Raw genomic sequence first — 18,993 nt, forward strand, 5'->3', positions numbered from 1 at the left:
GACAACTGAGTAATTAAGTAAAATAATTAAAGTGTAAAAATACCAATTGTAAAAATAAATAACATACAACAATAAATAAGTAATAGTACAAGTCGTTAACAGTTAACAAAAATTATAAATGCTCTCATAACGTGAATTGCGAATCAAGTCGTCATTCATAAGCCATTTGTAAGTCTTTTAATAGCAAACTTCCATGCTGAGGGTAGGCCCTCCGCATCTCTGGCGTTTATACATCTATATGTTTTTTAATCCTATTTGTTGGTTCTCGTACAGGATGTTATAAACTCCTGCTTTATCTTCTTTCTTAATATCCCCTTTATCGTTTATTAAAATTTTAAATAAATTAGGAGCTCATTTTAAAATCACCATTGATTCTTCTATGTCAGCAATCTCCTTCATAACGCTTCTTACATTTTTGTTGTAGGTGAATTTTATGTATTTACTAGGTCTTTGTTTAGAGACCTTTGTATATTGTATCTCAAAGTTTCTAACAATGCCGGCAATTATGTTTTTCCTGTAGCCTAAGGATTCTGCTATCCGTTTAATCCTGTCGATTTCTTTGTCTCTGTCCATAATATTGCCGCAGTATAAAAAGGCCCTTCTAACTAGGGCACGAAATGCAGCCAATTTATAACGAAATGGATCCTTAGAATGTGCGGATATATATAGTGGGCTATGTGTAGGCTATATCCCTGCACATTCTAATGATCCGTTTCGTTATAAATTGGCTGCATTTCGTGCCCTAGTTAGAAGGGCCTTTTTATACTGCGGCAATATTATGGACAGAGACAAAGAAATCGACAGGATTAAACGGATAGCAGAATCCTTAGGCTACAGGAAAAACATAATTGCCGGCATTGTTAGAAACTTTGAGATACAATATACAAAGGTCTCTAAACAAAGACCTAGTAAATACATAAAATTCACCTACAACAAAAATGTAAGAAGCGTTATGAAGGAGATTGCTGACATAGAAGAATCAATGGTGATTTTAAAATGAGCTCCTAATTTATTTAAAATTTTAATAAACGATAAAGGGGATATTAAGAAAGAAGATAAAGCAGGAGTTTATAACATCCTGTACGAGAACCAACAAATAGGATTAAAAAACATATAGATGTATAAACGCCAGAGATGCGGAGGGCCTACCCTCAGCATGGAAGTTTGCTATTAAAAGACTTACAAATGGCTTATGAATGACGACTTGATTCGCAATTTACGTTATGAGAGCATTTATAATTTTTGTTAACTGTTAACGACTTGTACTATTACTTATTTATTGTTGTATGTTATTTATTTTTACAATTGGTATTTTTACACTTTAATTATTTTACTTAATTACTGAGTTGTTGATATTTTTGAATTTTAAATTTAATGTTCTATTCTTTGTGGTTATTCCATATTCGTTTTTTTCAACTTGAAGATGATCTATGAAGTAGATCGAAAACGTTCGTTTTTTTAAATAAACTCCCTTGGCAACGGATTAGGTGTTGATTATTTTGATCATTTTGGTAACTTTTATTAATGCTGAACATACATTTCAAATTCGAGAAAGTGCAATTTTTTGTTTATTTATGTAAAAGATTGAAGGAAAAGTAATATAACTAACTTACTTTTTTAAGAGATCAAAAAAGGTTACAAATTAAATGAAAACTACCTACTTATGTAGTTTAGTCATCTATATATTCGTCTATAAAAGAACAAGTTCTGATAGGATAATTAACGCAGAGCCAATACTACTGGTGCTAGAAACAAAAATTTGAGGGTTTATTCCTTTTGTAAAGTTTAGGCATGCTAAGAAAACATTATACAAAATTCAACTCTAAAGGGGTGAAAAAGGGTAAAAAATTTGTTTGAAAATTTTTACTGCATGGTCACATTAGATCGAAACTTAGGTCACAAAATGTGAAAAAATAATAATTAATGATTTGTAAAGCATTTTTATGAAATCATCTCTTATTATAAACTTGAAAATTAAATTAACTTTTTTGTTTCATTGTACAAAATTATTTATCATAACTGAAGTTCCAGACAGCTTGGTAGCCTGAACGGCCCCAGGCTTTCACCTGTCCACGTTAAGTGACTTTCATTACAAGCATTTAGCTTTCCGAAGTCTATGAGAACAATTATTTGGCATTGACGGCCGTGAATTTTGTGCCAGTAAGCTGTCTTGACTTGTTTGATTATGTTATCAACTCAATTTCATATTTATTTTCACATTTTCACTTCGCGGTCCTTCTCTGTTCTTTTTCCGTTATTTACACGTATAGGTCATTTCATTATTAACCACATTGGATATCATCATTTATCACATACTTCCATGACACTCTTGTCTGTCCGCTACAACTGCCAAGAATTAACACGATTGCCGAAGCGTAGTTACAGCGGACCAATAGAGAGCAAGATCCTTGCCATAATGCAGTTTGTGTGCCAATTTTCATATGTGCATTAATCAAGCCAAATATTCGGCTATTCGGCCTGAGGCCGAATATACTATTCATTGCAACACTAATATTTTTAAATAATATTTTAATAGAAATTCATAATTCTTTATCTAATAGTGGTTGAATAATTTATTCTTTTTATAGAGCAAAAATACATTGTCGCCATTAACAAATAGTGACTAAGAATTTGTAAAATTATGAATGAAAGAAACATTTAAAGAACAAAATATTTTTAAATTACTTGGGGTGAGACTATGCAGATGCGAATTTAGAGCGAGCGAGAGGTTGCGAGCAATTTAATTTTCACAAAGGAAAACCATGCACAAACGAAAAGCAAGAAATAATGCTAGCAGGAGTGAATTTCTGGTTCTTGCACATATCTGACAGGTTTTGATATTTATTGCGTCTCACCTCTTCTCGCCACATATTCTCGCTCACTCGGAAAATTTGCTCGCTCGCATCTGCATAGTTGCAGCCTTGGACTAAAATCCAGAAATATTGTATTGACACAAGAAAACAACCAATTATTTCTGTTGCAAAATATGCACAAGTATATATTCTGCTGTTTGATTTTGTCAGAATGGAAGAAAATAATACATTTAATGTAATGAATAGGCTTGTATATATTGAAATCATTAATGTGGCTATTTCAGGATGTAGAAAATAAAAAAATTTTCGTAAATTTAAATTATTAATTTTAATTGCTTCTTACCATAATAGAATTCTTTTTTAAATGATGTCCAAAAGTTAATGCAGGATTTAAATTTCATGCTATTTTTCTCCCATTGGATTTGCATTGCCATATGCCACGACATCCCATAGTAAACACATTGCAGTTAGTCAATATGGAGCAATATACTACGGAGGAGTGCGTAATGATCATCAAAACTTATTACAGGTATAGACAATGTTTTTCTGCAACCACATACAAATTACATTTCATTTTTGGTCAAAGAAACATGGCAAATGTTTTTTTGACCAAAGACTGATTGGAAAATTTGAACAAACAGCAAAAAGAACCAGCCATACAAACAGAAATTTGAAAAGTTATCAGCAAAACAGAGCTGCAATTGTGTGAAAATGTAATTGAAAATTACCTCAAAAGAATGTGAGAATGTCAGATGAATTGGGCATTTGTCAGATATTTTGTTTCATGTTTAATTGCAATGTTTACCCTTTAAAATGATGTATTGCATAACTTTGCCAATTAATGAATAAATAAAACATTCTTTTTAAAATTAAAATCATGCAGTACTTTTGGGACACCCTATATTTATGTTGATATTTTATGTATGATTTATATTCATATAATTTATTTTTTAGGTATCGAGAATATAGATTCCATCCTTCATTAAAACTGACCAGAAAGTACAGTCCTCATGTTCACAATATGGATGGTTTTTTTGTTGCAAAATTAAAGAAATTTTCAAATGTTATTCCTAAAACAGGTAATTAATATTTAAAATATAGCATAATTATTTTAATTAAATCTTTTTATCATTTTAAAATTCAGATATCAAAAAATTAATAGTACAAGTTGGCAGTCTTAACCACCTGCCTCTTTTAAATAGCCAAAATAATATACAAAATTTGATAAATTAAATCATTAATCTAATAACAGCCTAAAAATTTGACTTGTGGGTATTAAGATATGCTTTTTATTCTGTAAAATATATCAGGTTTTCTTTAAATTTGAATTAGATGATATTGAGCCCATTCTCAATACATAATGATTTAAAAAGACCAGAGTAATTGTTCACAAATTTCTTGTGTTGTATTCAAAATCTTTAAGGCACAAAACTTACAATTACATTGATTCAGTTACTAACTAGAATTTAGGTTGAGAGAGAAAACTGCTTAATATTAAAGAAAAATTGATTGGGCCTTGATTAAATAAACACACACAAAGTTTAGTTTGAAAACAAACTAAACTTTGTGTGTGTTGCAAGTAAATTTATGGTAAATATTTCTAATTACAGTAAAGTTAGGAATATTGATTTTGTTTGCTTGAAAAATTAAGCATTCTTGAAAATAAAAACAAACATTATTATTCTTATTAGAAATATTTAGACAGCAAAAGTTTTGATTTAAATAGATCATGAACTGTGAAGTTTAATTAAAACCAAACATTAATAGTAACTTTTTCGTAATATTTATCAATTATTTCTTATGTTTAATTATAAAACTTTCAATTAAAAAACTTTCTCTTGAAACAGATTATGTATTAATTTATTTAGTAAATGAAATTTGAATAATGGTGTAATGTTGCAGGGTGAAAATTCTATTTATTTTATAATTAGAATCTATCCGGGCTCAGATTTGCTTGATTCATATTGGGAAAGTTGAAAACTTTATCATTTGAATACATTTGTAATATCTGGAATACGGTATAAGCCTTCTCAAAGAAAAACTGACTCGTAATTAAGTTTGTTGCATATGTTTGGGAACCAATAGCTTCGTGCAGTGTTTTAATTTTAAATATGGTTGGACCGACAATAATCTAATGGTATTTTCATTCTCCCTACTGATGCAATTTTCTTTAGCTAATTAATTTCCAGAATTTTGAATATAGAAAATTGCCAGAATGAGAAAATTAATAGAATAAATATTAATATACAATCGGTTCATTGTTTGCAGCAATTAAAGGATATTATTAGTTAAGCATTTGTTTATTTTTTAGCATCCAAATTTGGAAATTATGCGTATTTAAATGCAAGATCTTGAAAGTTTGTTTGCAGGAGCTGCATAAACTGAAGTAACATGGCAATGATGATTTGCATAAATACAATTCACTATAATAATTTAATTTATCCTTGACATATTTACTAATAAATTAACAGAATTATTGAAAACACTTTTATTTAAACAATAAAAAATAATTGTCATTAATCCTACATATATTTATTTTAGCAGAAGAGAATGATACAAACAAAGCGATGACAGACAAACCAAAAGAAACTGAAGAAGCAACTCAAAATCAATCGAAAAAGACAAAAGGTGTAAAACGCAAGAAAATCAAAGAAAATTCTGCCGAAAGTGAAGATTTGGAAGAAGAAACCGAAGAGGCAGAAGATCATTCCGTTAAACCGTTCGGCGGCATAAAAAAGAAAAAATCGAAATGGCTAAAAAATAAGAAAGCAAAGAAAGCCAATTCCTTCAAATGAGTAAATGGAAAGCGTTAATGTACATAATCCATTTGAATGAAATAAAAATCTTCACACTCTTATTTAATCAATGCATTTGTAAAAATTAATCTTTATTAGATAATTCATAGCTTTATTTAACAAGGACAGGCTGATGGTTCTCTCATATAAAATGAATTTTGAGACATTCATAAACACCTTATTGTCACTTTTTTTTTTGTCTCTGTTCCAACTAAAATTTACAAAATTATCAGCCTGCCACAAAAAAATCTTAAGATATGCTTTCTATACACAAACCTACCTTAGCACATCTGTACAGGACATAGCTGCAAGCACACATATTATTTAGCATTACATCTATTGTAATAAAACACCATCTTTGAATTCAAACATCACAATCTATACCATTTTTTCCATATGTATAAACAGGAACAGTATAATACAAAAAAATTTGTACATTTTTTATTTTACAACACAGCACAAGTTAACCAGTCTTTTCAAATAAATAACACTGGATTCACAACATTGGAACTATATTCGCGTAGCCATTCACATTGCATATCTTTCGTGTATTAGATATGGTGTCAGTGGCCCTCTGTAGCCACTTAACCAAAATAAATATACATTGGTGGAATAGCCGTAGAGTTAAGGGAAATAATACATCACAGTTATGTTCACAAAATATTGGAAATATGGTCCACAGATTCTTGTATTGTGGAAAAATGGCAGGAAATGTACAAAATACGATTGGAAATGCTATCGTGGCCGTCGGAGGCAAGTTTCTTGCGGAGACCTTTTTTCTTGGAGGAAATAAAGCATCTAAAATACCTTAATTCAGCACCATCACGTGAGCACTTGTTCGGCTCGGCGTCCGTCAGCAGTTGAGAGGAAAAGAGGAAGACGTGGGAGCATGCCGACGCGCCCGTTCCAATTCACAAATTTGAGCGTATCTTCTTTTCGAATGAGAGATTTCGGACGCTCACGTCAAAAACTTTCTTCAAAAATTCACAGACGGGCTTCTGATTCGACGATTATCTGCAGAAGTAAATTTTGATGCAATTCCTATTTGCGAATTTCCTTTTCCTCGCTTCTCGGCACTTGGACGTCCAGCCTTGAGTGATAGTGTAGAGCAGGGGGTTTTTTAAAAATTGTTGCATATTTTATTATTGGCAAGGGTGGAGAGCAATGGAGAGCAACTTCGTGTTACATGGCAAGGCATAGGAACTATTTTGGCAGCTCCCCAATTCCTTGCCTAATAGGATATGGAAGTAAACAGGACGGGGGGAGGTTTAAATGCATACAGATAAGTGTTCTAGGTTGGAATTCAGAAGACTCAAATCCATTTTTTTTTATTAGCCTGAAGTTAAATAATTTTGGTCATGCTACAAAAATATGTTCTTTAAAAACTTGAATAAAAACTATGAATGTTGGTTCTTTGTTTGGTTTGTAACGCAAGTTTACATTGTCACTGTCGAAACAAACTGAAATTCTGGATAGTTTGAATCTGTTTTATGATGAGCTTATTAGCAAACACTCTCTCGAATGAAACAATATCACCATAACACTTTTTATACAAAAGAAAATGATATGTGTATATATATGTATATATTCATATTGTTTATACACAATATCTGCTCCATTTAAAATTGGAAGAATATGTGATTTTTCTACCAAGAATAATTATGAGCAATTGTCTTTTACATCACGTTCATACTGATTACTGTGTGCATTCTTTTCTCAGATCTTAGCTGCACATCACAGTAAATTATGATTTGAAAACATAGCTTTGTTGCATTTGTTCGTCCATCTTTCGACAGAATATTTATATAAATAGTCTACGCTAGACTAAGAATCCTTCGGACATATTTGCACTTAACTGAGCTCTCATCGTCTGCACACTGTTTATAATTTTCTTTTGGTGTCCTACTAAATTAATACCTAAAGCCGTCAAATCCTTAAGGGTTAGCCTTGCCACTTCTTCGAGCGTAGTGATATTTGACTGTTGAAAATTCTCTAAGTATCGTCCCATTTTTATGCTGGTTAACCATTCTTCTACTGTTTTGAACTGCGTCAAATCTGGTGCATTGGGATCTAGCGGATTCTGATGCCTGAAAGTATGTGGGAACAAAATTATTATAAATTTCAATTCCTAGAATATAAGGATGACTTAGCCAATAATTTTATCTTAAGAAAAATAATCTCACTGTTTATTTAGTGCATTGATAGAAATAATTTATGTTTATTACTAAAAAATCATAATTATAAAATTTTTAAACAGGTTGATCAAGTGAAAAGTTTAGTTGCAAAGAGTATACTTGGCAGGAGTCAGCCGTGCTTTTTACTGTCCTGCTAGACGTTGGGAGAAATATGTATATCCTCGACATTTATTTACCACAGACACTCGGGACAACATCGACAACTGATACTACTTAACAGAGTTGTCAAGTCTACTTCTTGCAAGTATAATTTTCATTTGATCATCTGTACTGTACATGAAAGTTACATTAGTATAAGAAAAATTCTTTTGAAAATTGACTATAGATGTTTTTCAAATTAAATTTTTATGGTAAATGAATTGTAACAGGTTTATTATAAGGCAGGGAAAGAAATAGCAAATCTTTTTGAGTCTGCATGCTAAGTATCTTAAAAAAATTTATGCATGCTAAAGTTTTAGACATTGAAGAAATGAAGTGAATATACTTTTCTTTAATTAAGCAGCTTTTTTTTATAATTTATTTTAAAAAAAGATGATATACTAAAATGAACATAAACCCATATAAAAAATTGAAAGTATACAGTAAAAACTAAACAAAATTGTATATTGTGTGCCATGCTATATATTTGCTATCCCCAACAAAATTTTTATTTTCAGGTTGCAGATGTATTTGCAACCTGAAAATTAGTAAAACATCATCAGATATCACTTTATATTGGGGTTTATCTTATAACCTCGGGATTCAAGTCAATCCTGGTCTATCAGTGAAGTCCAATTAAACCCTAAGTTAAAATATGGCACTGTATAGATAGTAAGGTTGACTATAGATAATTTGAAGAGGTAGAATTTTAGTTAGACAGCACTTTCTAATCCAAGGTTCATGGAAACAGTTTTTAAAATAAAATTATAAATATTGAGTATATAAAGACAGTAAACACACTGTACACACTTTTCCGGTAATTAAATTTAATTAAAGCAAACATTTCCAACCTTATTGATAATGATAAGCCTTTGTTGGATTTTTAAGTAGAGATTCTATTTTTGGAATAAAGTATTCTTGATGTAAATTATGTTTTTTTAAAATCATAAAGGGTTTTTTGATTATCCAATATAACAGAAATATAATGCATTTAAATATAAAACTAAATATATTTTATTCTATTGATAATGTATCAATAATAGTCATAACAAAAAATTACGAGTATGGAAAGTCGCAATCAAGTTCATAAGTCAAGAACTTATCAATGAAAGATTGATTAGGGAAACTCTGGTTCAACTCACCATATCTTTCCAAAGGAGATGGTGAGTTTGAACCAGAAGGTGGTGATCAAGATCTTGATTCCTACAACATTATCAAAACAGACATGATTTGGAAGACATTGAATCAAGTTAACTATGAAAATAGTAATTATTTCAAATGTAATCCCATAAATGTGTTCAATAAATGGTTTCAATAGTTCAGAAAATGTATGAGTAATTAAGGCATTTCAATTTTTACCTACTTGTTTCCTGCTGCAAGGTAATAAATTCTGGAGGATATTTTTAAAATAAACTAGTCCCAGGCTTAATCAAGGAAATATGGTATATATCTATAAATTTGTTCAGTAATGATAAGTAGTAACTAGAGGATGTGTACAGATATTTTTTGTTGTTATTCTCCCAAGTTTTTACTCAAAAATACAGATATAATTATCAGAACATGTTTTTAAACAAGAATTGCAGAATCAGCTGATAACTATCAACTGATTCTGCAACTCTTGTTCTTTTGAAATGTGCTTTGTACAAAAGACCACATAATTTGTGTATGTGTGATTTTTCAAATATTTTTCATCACTTGTTATAAAAAAAATTATAGCAATCTTAACTATATTGCTATGATTTTTTTAATTAAAAATTTTCAAATAAATTTTACACCTTCATTTCTGAATACATTAATTTTATAATAATAATATATTATTTTGCTGGCATATCATAATTAGTAAGAATTTTATGAGGATTTTGTAGATTCTTTTCAGTAAACTGTAGATCCAAATTTAATTACTAATTACTTCATTAGTTAACTGTTAAATAATTTAAAATTATATTTATTTTTTAGCACACACTGATTAAAAGTTATCTTTGTGTAGGAAAGCCCATACATATTTTGCTGTAATAATTATGAAAGCAGTAGACATTTTTGAATATAAGGCAATAGAATAAAAATAAAAGATAATATACAATCAAGAATGTGAATAAAATTATTGATTAGTAAAACTCTTAACAAAAATCAATAATTTTCAAAGCAATCAAACAACTTCACTAAATCAATGACACTGTGTTGAAATAAATTACATATTGGAAGTTATTAAAAGTTTGTCTAAAGTACTTTTTATCTATATGCTATATACTCTGATTTATGCTTATTATGTTAGGAGCAAAACTATTAATATAAATAGTTTTGCTCCTAACATATCTATGTAATCTTTTCATTAATGTAATTGTAATAATGTAATAGAAAGTTTTGACTTCTGTGTCTTTCATTGATTTTTCCTAACTATTACTTTCAGTATAAATTATATGTATTATTTATTATAATTTAATCATAAGAAAAAAAAACTGGAATTTATATTAACCTGTTCATGGCAATTTTTCGTAAACTTTCGGGACATCGCATCAATTTGTCCAGTGTTTTCACAATTGTGGCAAACATTGGACGATGCGATCTGTCTTTTTGCCAACAGTCTAACATCAGTTGATGAATAGCTTCCGGACAATCCTGCAAGTATTAAAAAGTTTTTATTTTANGGACCCTAAGCCAAGTGTGCATGGAAGGAAAATTTTGTTGTGTGTATGGTGGGATCGTCGAGGAATTATCCATTTTGAGTTGTTGCCACGCAATGAAACTGTTACTGCAAATGTATACATACAACAGTTAGAGCAACTTCGGCTAAAACTTCATGAAAAGCGCCCTGCACTTGTTAACAGAAAAAAGATCACCTTATTGCATGACAATGCAAGGCCACACACAGCGAAGATTACACAAGAAAAAATTTTGGAGTTTGGCTGGTCTGTTTTGCCTCATTCACCTTATTCACCGGACCTGGCACCAACAGATTTCCATCTTTTCCGGGCACTGCAGAATGCTTTAGGAGTTCGTCCAGGAGTTTTTTGATTCGAAATCACCAGAATTTTATGCAAGAGGAATTGACAAGTTGCCCGAAAAATGGCAAGAAGTCATTAATAATGATGGTGAATATGTGATAGATTTAAGTCTATTGCTGTACATTTTATTGGCAAATAAATTTCAGTTTAGAAAACGGAATTTATTTATGACTCAACCCAATATTTATTTTTTAGCACACACTGATTAAAAGTTATCTTTGTGTAGGAAAGCCCATACATATTTTGCTGTAATAATTATGAAAGCAGTTGACATTTTTGAACATAAGGCAATAGAATAAAAATAAAAGATAATATACAATCAAGAATGTGAATAAAATTATTGATTAGTAAAACTCTTAACAAAAATCAATAATTTTCAAAGCAATCAAACAACTTCACTAAATCAATGATAATGTGTTGAAATAAATTACATATTGGAAGTGTATTAAAAGTTTGTCTAAAGTACTTTTTATCTATATGCTATATACTCTGATTTATGCTTATTAATATGTTAGGAGCAAAACTATTAATATAAATAGTTTTGCTCCTAACATATCTATGTAATCTTTTCATTAATGTAATTGTAATAATGTAATAGAAAGTTTTGACTTCTGTGTCTTTCATTGATTTTTCCTAACTATTACTTTCAGTATAAATTATATGTATTATTTATTATAATTTAATCATAAGAAAAAAAAACTGGAATTTATATTAACCTGTTCATGGCAATTTTTCGTAAACTTTCGGGACATCGCATCAATTTGTCCAGTGTTTTCACAATTGTGGCAAACATTGGACGATGCGATCTGTCTTTTTGCCAACAGTCTAACATCAGTTGATGAATAGCTTCCGGACAATCCTGCAAGTATTAAAAAGTTTTTATTTTACTATAACTTATTATTCGCTTTCAAGTTTTATTTGTAGAGAACTATGATATCTATATATCCTAGTTCTCTACAAATTATATATATCTATATATATAATTAATATATACTTTATTAATTTTTAATTTGTAAATTATTCTGTAATAAACTATAAAATAAATCTGAAAATTGTTTTATGAACAACAACAACAAAAAAATTGATTATATAATTTTTCTCATAATTATAATTATCATAATGAGAAAATTGTTTAAAGTAACAAAAACTGAAATATAAAATATTAAGGCTTTGCATACTTGATTTATATTTTAGTAGCAATTGCAAAGTCTTCATTGACAAAATTTACATATAAATTTTATCAATGAAGATTTTTTTGGTTTAAAGACCCATTATTATGTGCTTGTGCATACATATGATGTTTATTTTAAACAAAGTAAAATTACAAAACACTACCTTTCTAACAATCATACCTATATTAAGATCTTTTAAAAATAAAGATGTTGATTTTTCACAAAAATAAAAAAAGAATCACGTAGACTCTTTTAACAGATTATATTGTGTTTATTTTTAAAGTTGAAGTAGTTCTTTCTTGTCTGTAGACATTACACATTACTGTGTTTGATGTAAAAGTTGATAAAGAATAAAGATTTGTGGCACAGTAACAGTAAAACTTCATTAAATTTTATGTTTACAAAAAAAGCGCTTGTGTGGTTTATTTATATATAATAAAACCACAACTTTGAGTTTACAAAGATAATAAAAATATTATATATGATATCATACAATATTTTAATATGGAAGAAATATAAAAATCTCAATTTTCAAGTTAGTTTTAAAGCTGATTGTGCTCAATCAAAGAACTAGCTTACAAATTTTCTCATGAATAAACAAGTTCAAAACAGTCCATCATAAAAGCCCAAATCTCTAAAACTAAATATATAGTATCAATATCCTTGCATTATACTAATCATAACAAACAAGGTTTGAATAACTGAAAAAATATTCATGCAAAACTGTAAATTTTACCGTGAAGCTCTCCTAAAGCAGTTTAGATTGCAAATCTAAACTATTAATATTTTTTAGTATAATGTTTTATGTATAAAGTATTACTTCATTAATTCCTTCAACAAAAACTTCAGAACTAATTTTATTATATTTCACTGACAATATTTTCAAAAAGTCTGCTAATAACAATTTTGATTTAAATTTCACTTTACGTATAGATGCTTCTATGTACTTTTTAATGAAGATTGTTATATGAGGAGTACACTGAAGTTTTGATGCTTAATTTTATTGTCAATGTATTTTACCATCAATGTAATAGATTATTAGCCAAATAGTAAGTTCAGCTCATTATCAATTCAGTATATTACAGAACAATATATTAATATTACATCAATTTATGTATTGGGATACATTTTAAAGTAAATATGTCTTCAAGGAATATAACAGAGGCTATTATTTGAAGGTTATTACAGTGGTACCTCAGGATACGAAATTAATCCGTTCCGAAACTGAGATCGTATCATGAAAATGTCGTAAGGTGGATCATCTTTTCCCATACGATTACATGTAAAATCAAATAATTCGTTCCAACGCGAAAAACATACTCAAATTAAAGCCAAGTAATACATTNATCTTGATTAGACCAATTCCAATATGGTCGTTCGCCATAAGACATAACCTCCCAACAGACGATTCCAAAACTCCACACATCGCTTGCTGATGTAAATTTTCGGAATGCAATTGCTTCCGGAGCTGTCCATCGGACCGGTATTTTTCCTCCCTGCACACACATTTTACACATTTTAGAATTACTTATGTATGAATGTAAACTTTTAAAATATTATTTCTTATATAATTTCAATAATTTAAATGTAAGAGAAAAAATAATAATACATACTCTAGTAGTATATGCTCCTTCTGTAGCACTTTCAATCTCCCGAGATAAACCAAAATCAGCTATTTTACAAATAAGATTGGCACTAACTAAAACATTTCTAGCTGCAAGATCCTATTAGGAAAAAAATAAAATAATCGTAATTTTATAAAAATAAAAAAAAGCAAAAATTTCTATTAAAATATCTAAACGTACCATCAAGGATTCATGTTTATTAATCTATATTGATATATATTTATTTTAGCAAATATTATTAGCATTATCAATTATTATTTAGCATTAAGATATATATTAATTATTAGCAAAATTTAATAACTGCATCTTCAATAAAATTGAAAGTATAGTGCAGTAAAACCTGTAAATCTCAAATTTGAAGGGACCAAAAAATGGCTAGTTTGAGTTAGAGTTCTCAATAAGGAAGCACACTGGACTCTTGCTAATGCACCTCTCAATTCTCTGGCATACCCATCAAAATATCTTTCTCTTATTCATGCTTATTATTTTTTTAAATACATATAGTAAACTTATAATATTAACTTTAATAAAGGATTAAACTTGAATTACTATATCCCTGTGCATAATTCAACAATAACAAAGTACAGCTCCAAAAAGAATCAGTACAGAAGTGCAACAAGCCATGCCTGTCATTGACTGCTTTTAGTCCTATATACTATGCACTCTCAGCTCAACAACTAAACTTATAACATTAACTTTAATAAAGGATTAAATTTGAATTACTATATCCCTGTGCATAATTCAACAATAACAAAGTACAGCTCCAAAAAGAATCAGTACAGAAGAGCAACAAGCCATGCCATTCATTGCTTTTAGTCCTATACACTTGGTAATCTGGCACTCTTGCTAATCCAGCAATTCTCTGTGCAAGGAATGGCTAGATTAGCAAGAGTCTACTATATATGAAAAATAGAATAATTTTATTCGAATGTAATGTAAAACAGTAGAATAACAATATAATTCTGTAATATACTTAAGTATATTATATTTATTTGAATCATTTTACAACAATATATGAGACTGTAATAATGTTTTAAATAAATATCTTGAATGTAGATATATCACAAAATTACCTCTATGTTACACTGAATTTATTCAAAAATCAAGTTTCACATAATACATTACATCAAAAATGACATAGCTGTTCCAAATAAAATGGGCTATATCACTCATTGGCTTACTTATCTAGCTGTATTAAAGCTACTTTATCAGGCAATGCACCAAAAAGATTTGCAAAACTTAATAGGTTGGTTGGTACCTGGTGGGTTCAACTTAAAGAGGGACAATGTTGAGATGTGTGAAATTTAGAAAGAAAAATATATATACAGGCTGTTCAACATGCTGACAGTCTAGTTTGACATAAGGAGGGGGATTCAAGGTTAGAAGTTTTACATAAATAGTTAGTAAAACTAAAAGAAACACTATTGTATTGAATTATACAATTACACATAAAACCATACTGTAATATCAGAGTGTACCATATAAAATGAAATTCCATGTAATTTCCACCCGAAATTGTTCTAGATAATTGCATACACACTCATATAACCATTTACAATTAATATATATTTTAGTAAAATAATAATTGAATAGTTTTATCTATTTATTTAAATGATACTTTTATTTTCATTGTAATGATATTAAAATATCTTACAGAGGATAATATAGTTTATGGGTACCGGTAGCTTAAAGTATATTTCTATGCTTTTAAATGGTTATGCTCATAATATATTTTAGAAAATAAAATATTTTTCAAATTTTATACTTATAAAAATGCAATAAGAATAAATTCATTAAATTGTTAATAAAGATATTAAAGCTATTATAAATATAATTATACATCTATTTTTCTAGATCTATACATCCAGTTTATGTGAAAACATAATTGCATATCAGTAGTTTAATACTGTAAAAATTTGTTTAATGTTTGAATGTATTCCAGTTTCTGAATACAATAATGAAATAATGATATGTTTGAACTACAAGATCATTTTAAAAATAAAAATCAAATACAATTATTNTATAAGTTTTACATAAATAGTTAGTAAAACTAAAAGAAACACTATTGTATTGAATTATACAATTACACATAAAACCATACTGTAATATCAGAGTGTACCATATAAAATGAAATTCCATGTAATTTCCACCCGAAATTGTTCTAGATAATTGCATACACACTCATATAACCATTTACAATTAATATATATTTTAGTAAAATAATAATTGAATAGTTTTATCTATTTATTTAAATGATACTTTTATTTTCATTGTAATGATATTAAAATATCTTACAGAGGATAATATAGTTTATGGGTACCGGTAGCTTAAAGTATATTTCTATGTTTTTAAATGGTTATGCTCATAATATATTTTAGAAAATAAAATATTTTTCAAATTTTATACTTATAAAAATGCAATAAGAATAAATTCATTAAATTGTTAATAAAGATATTAAAGCTATTATAAATATAATTATACATCTATTTTTCTAGATCTATACATCCAGTTTATGTGAAAACATAATTGCATATCAGTAGTTTAATACTGTAAAAATTTGTTTAATGTTTGAATGTATTCCAGTTTCTGAATACAATAATGAAATAATGATATGTTTGAACTACAAGATCATTTTAAAAATAAAAATCAAATAGAATATTATTTTATCCCAAGGAAAAAGCTAGTTCTTTGTATAATACATTTTATAAAATATTTAGGACATAAAAATAATTGTTTATTTAATTGTCCCGGATATCAGAAATATCAGTAAACATAAAAATAAAGAAATTCTATTGTGAGATATTTTATGTTTTTCCTTCTATTACTTCCAACCTATAATTGCAGTTTTTGGCATAAATCCAACCATTATTAAATATTAATGGTCATATATCAGAACAAACATGATTAGAAGTTGATATAAACTACAGCTTAAGTATAGACTTTGTATTTTATAATTATATACTATAAAAATTAAAATGATTAAAAATAATAATTATATATTATAATTAGCTTAAAAAAATTATGCTTATAACACTGACATACAATTAAATTTCAGAAATTGATATCAGATTATCCAATTAGAAAATAATTAATTAACTGGAATGTAGAAATTTTACCATATTTAAAATATATAAACTAATTATATACAAATAATAATAATAATTGGAATATCTAATGTATGTAGATATATCAAATGAAAAAAATTACAGCCAATTTAAACTCATTTGATTTTATATTTATACCAGTAATTTAATTTACAGTTTGTTTTTAAATTGTCTTATTCCACTTGATATTACTGAATTCAATTAATTAATTTCTTTTTGTGCATTTACATTTAGTTATAAGGGAAAATTATTTGTATGATATTACAAGCACATTATACAAATATATATTATATTCAAATTAATAGATATGTAATGAAATTTTTATGTATTCTGATTCTTTTGAATATAACAAAAATATCTTAAAACTTGCATTTATTTTTATTTATAAATCTTTGAGAAGATTGTATTTAAAATTTTCCAGTGTGTAAAATTACTGTTTGTTATGTCTGGATATAAATTTTAAATAAATATATATACAGTGGAACATCTATATTTGTCATTAATCTGTTCCTAAGGACCTAACAAATATGGAATATGACAAATATAGAAACAGTTTTTCTCATAATAAATAACTGATATTCAATTAATCCATTCCATCCTGAAAAAAAGGTACAAGAATAAAAATTATGTTGTTTGTAAAACTTTATCTTTATTGTACTAAATAAATACAGTATAGTGGTAGAAGGGAAAGAACAGTATTATTAATATAGTATTGTTGTTTAGAAGAAGACATATCAATTAAAACATTAGTCAATTCCAATTATGATCATGGGTGATGATTCAGTAGCACTTGATTTAATAAAGAACTTGTCCAGTGTTGTGTGTTTTTGTCTGCTTTTTAAAACTTTTCTGAAGTAGGCAATTACATTACATTGAATGTATTTGTATTTTGGTTGACTATAGCAACATTTGGGAGCCACTTTGGAGCTTGGTTTCTCGCATTGATTATTTTTCAATAACTCAACAACACACACGACAACTACACAAAGCAGATTGATTAACTACAGCTAGCTGATCGGCGCGGGCGTGCAATTGTAGTGCCACTTCTGGTGTAGGGAATGAACATGAATACAGAAAATACTGGCGAATATAAAAAAACAAAAAAGTCATCAAAATGTGACGAATATTGAATATTACGAATATAGAGGTTCTACTGTATAATGAAGAATGTCCACTACTGCCAAAAGTCTCTTAAATTGAATGTGTTTTAAAAACATACATTAATAATGAACTTACAATATACAGGATGTATTCAGATGTTATTGCAATATATAAATACGAGTAAAATAATATAATGTACATTGAGTAATTTATACTCAGTTAGCTCTCTTATAGTGCTCTATTCACAAAAATAAGTTATAAATTTTACTTAGGAATTTTTTGTCAGTTAAATTGAGGGCTTATTATATTATACTAGCAGAAAATATTTTTTACAAAGAATTAAATTTATTATAAAATAAATTACTGTACTTCTTTAAGCTCACCTTCTTGCTTATATATTTAGAACTTATCATACAACCAATGATAGGATTTTTAAATTGTGCATACTGTAATAATATAAATTGTAGGAATTATTTTTGTTAATAAAATAATTAACAACACTACAGTTTAAAAGTCTTATCATTGGTGTATGACAAGTCTTAAATAATATTTAAGCAAGGTGAGCTTAAAGAAGAATAGTTACATATAAAGATGAAAAGCTTAAAATAAGTAAATTACTATTTATCACAGAATTTCTTAATAAAATAAAAATTTTGTGCAAAAATTGAACAGCAAATATTGTTTTTTGTATTTTTGTTAAATTCTTTTCCTAGAAATTAAATTATATAAGGCAACATTAGCAGATTACAATTGCCAGTGTTAAATCTATCAATAAGATTGATATAAATGTTATAAGTGATTTTGTTACTTCCCATAGCTAGAGGGCACATAAGTATCATGAAATCTAAAATATAATTATATTTGTCTTCTCAAATACATTTCTAAATTTTAACTAATTTTCTATTAGTCGATTTTTACAATTTTACACCAATATTTTTAGTTTTTTTAATGATATAGATGTATTTATAACAACTGTGTTTTTGCTATTTGCTTTATCACAAAAAAAGACTGTCAAAAACAATGTCTAAGAGAATCTTAATTTTATTTA

General features: G+C 27.9%; 2 protein-coding genes across 2 annotated transcripts in view; one reads left to right on the forward strand and one right to left on the reverse strand.

The window, feature by feature from the left end:
• Positions 1–5,746, forward strand: part of LOC111622719 (probable 28S rRNA (cytosine(4447)-C(5))-methyltransferase) — a 79,158-nt gene extending 73,412 nt beyond the window's left edge. The window contains 2 exon segments of the mRNA XM_023365139.1: positions 3,768–3,892; positions 5,355–5,746. Coding sequence (XP_023220907.1) covers positions 3,768–3,892; positions 5,355–5,608 — 379 coding nt within the window. The 3' untranslated portion in view covers positions 5,609–5,746.
• Positions 5,747–5,796: 50 nt separating this feature from the next.
• Positions 5,797–18,993, reverse strand: part of LOC111622718 (ephrin type-B receptor 2-like) — a 48,112-nt gene continuing 34,915 nt past the window's right edge. Inside the window, 4 exon segments of the mRNA XM_023365138.1 lie at positions 5,797–7,695; positions 11,660–11,802; positions 13,390–13,611; positions 13,729–13,839. Of these exon segments, the coding sequence (XP_023220906.1) occupies positions 7,428–7,695; positions 11,660–11,802; positions 13,390–13,611; positions 13,729–13,839 (744 nt within the window). The 3' untranslated portion in view covers positions 5,797–7,427.

The sequence above is a fragment of the Centruroides sculpturatus genome, unplaced genomic scaffold (assembly GCF_000671375.1).
Source record: "Centruroides sculpturatus isolate CEXI.00-Female unplaced genomic scaffold, Cexi_2.0 scaffold307, whole genome shotgun sequence".
Classification (NCBI taxonomy): domain Eukaryota; kingdom Metazoa; phylum Arthropoda; class Arachnida; order Scorpiones; family Buthidae; genus Centruroides; species Centruroides sculpturatus.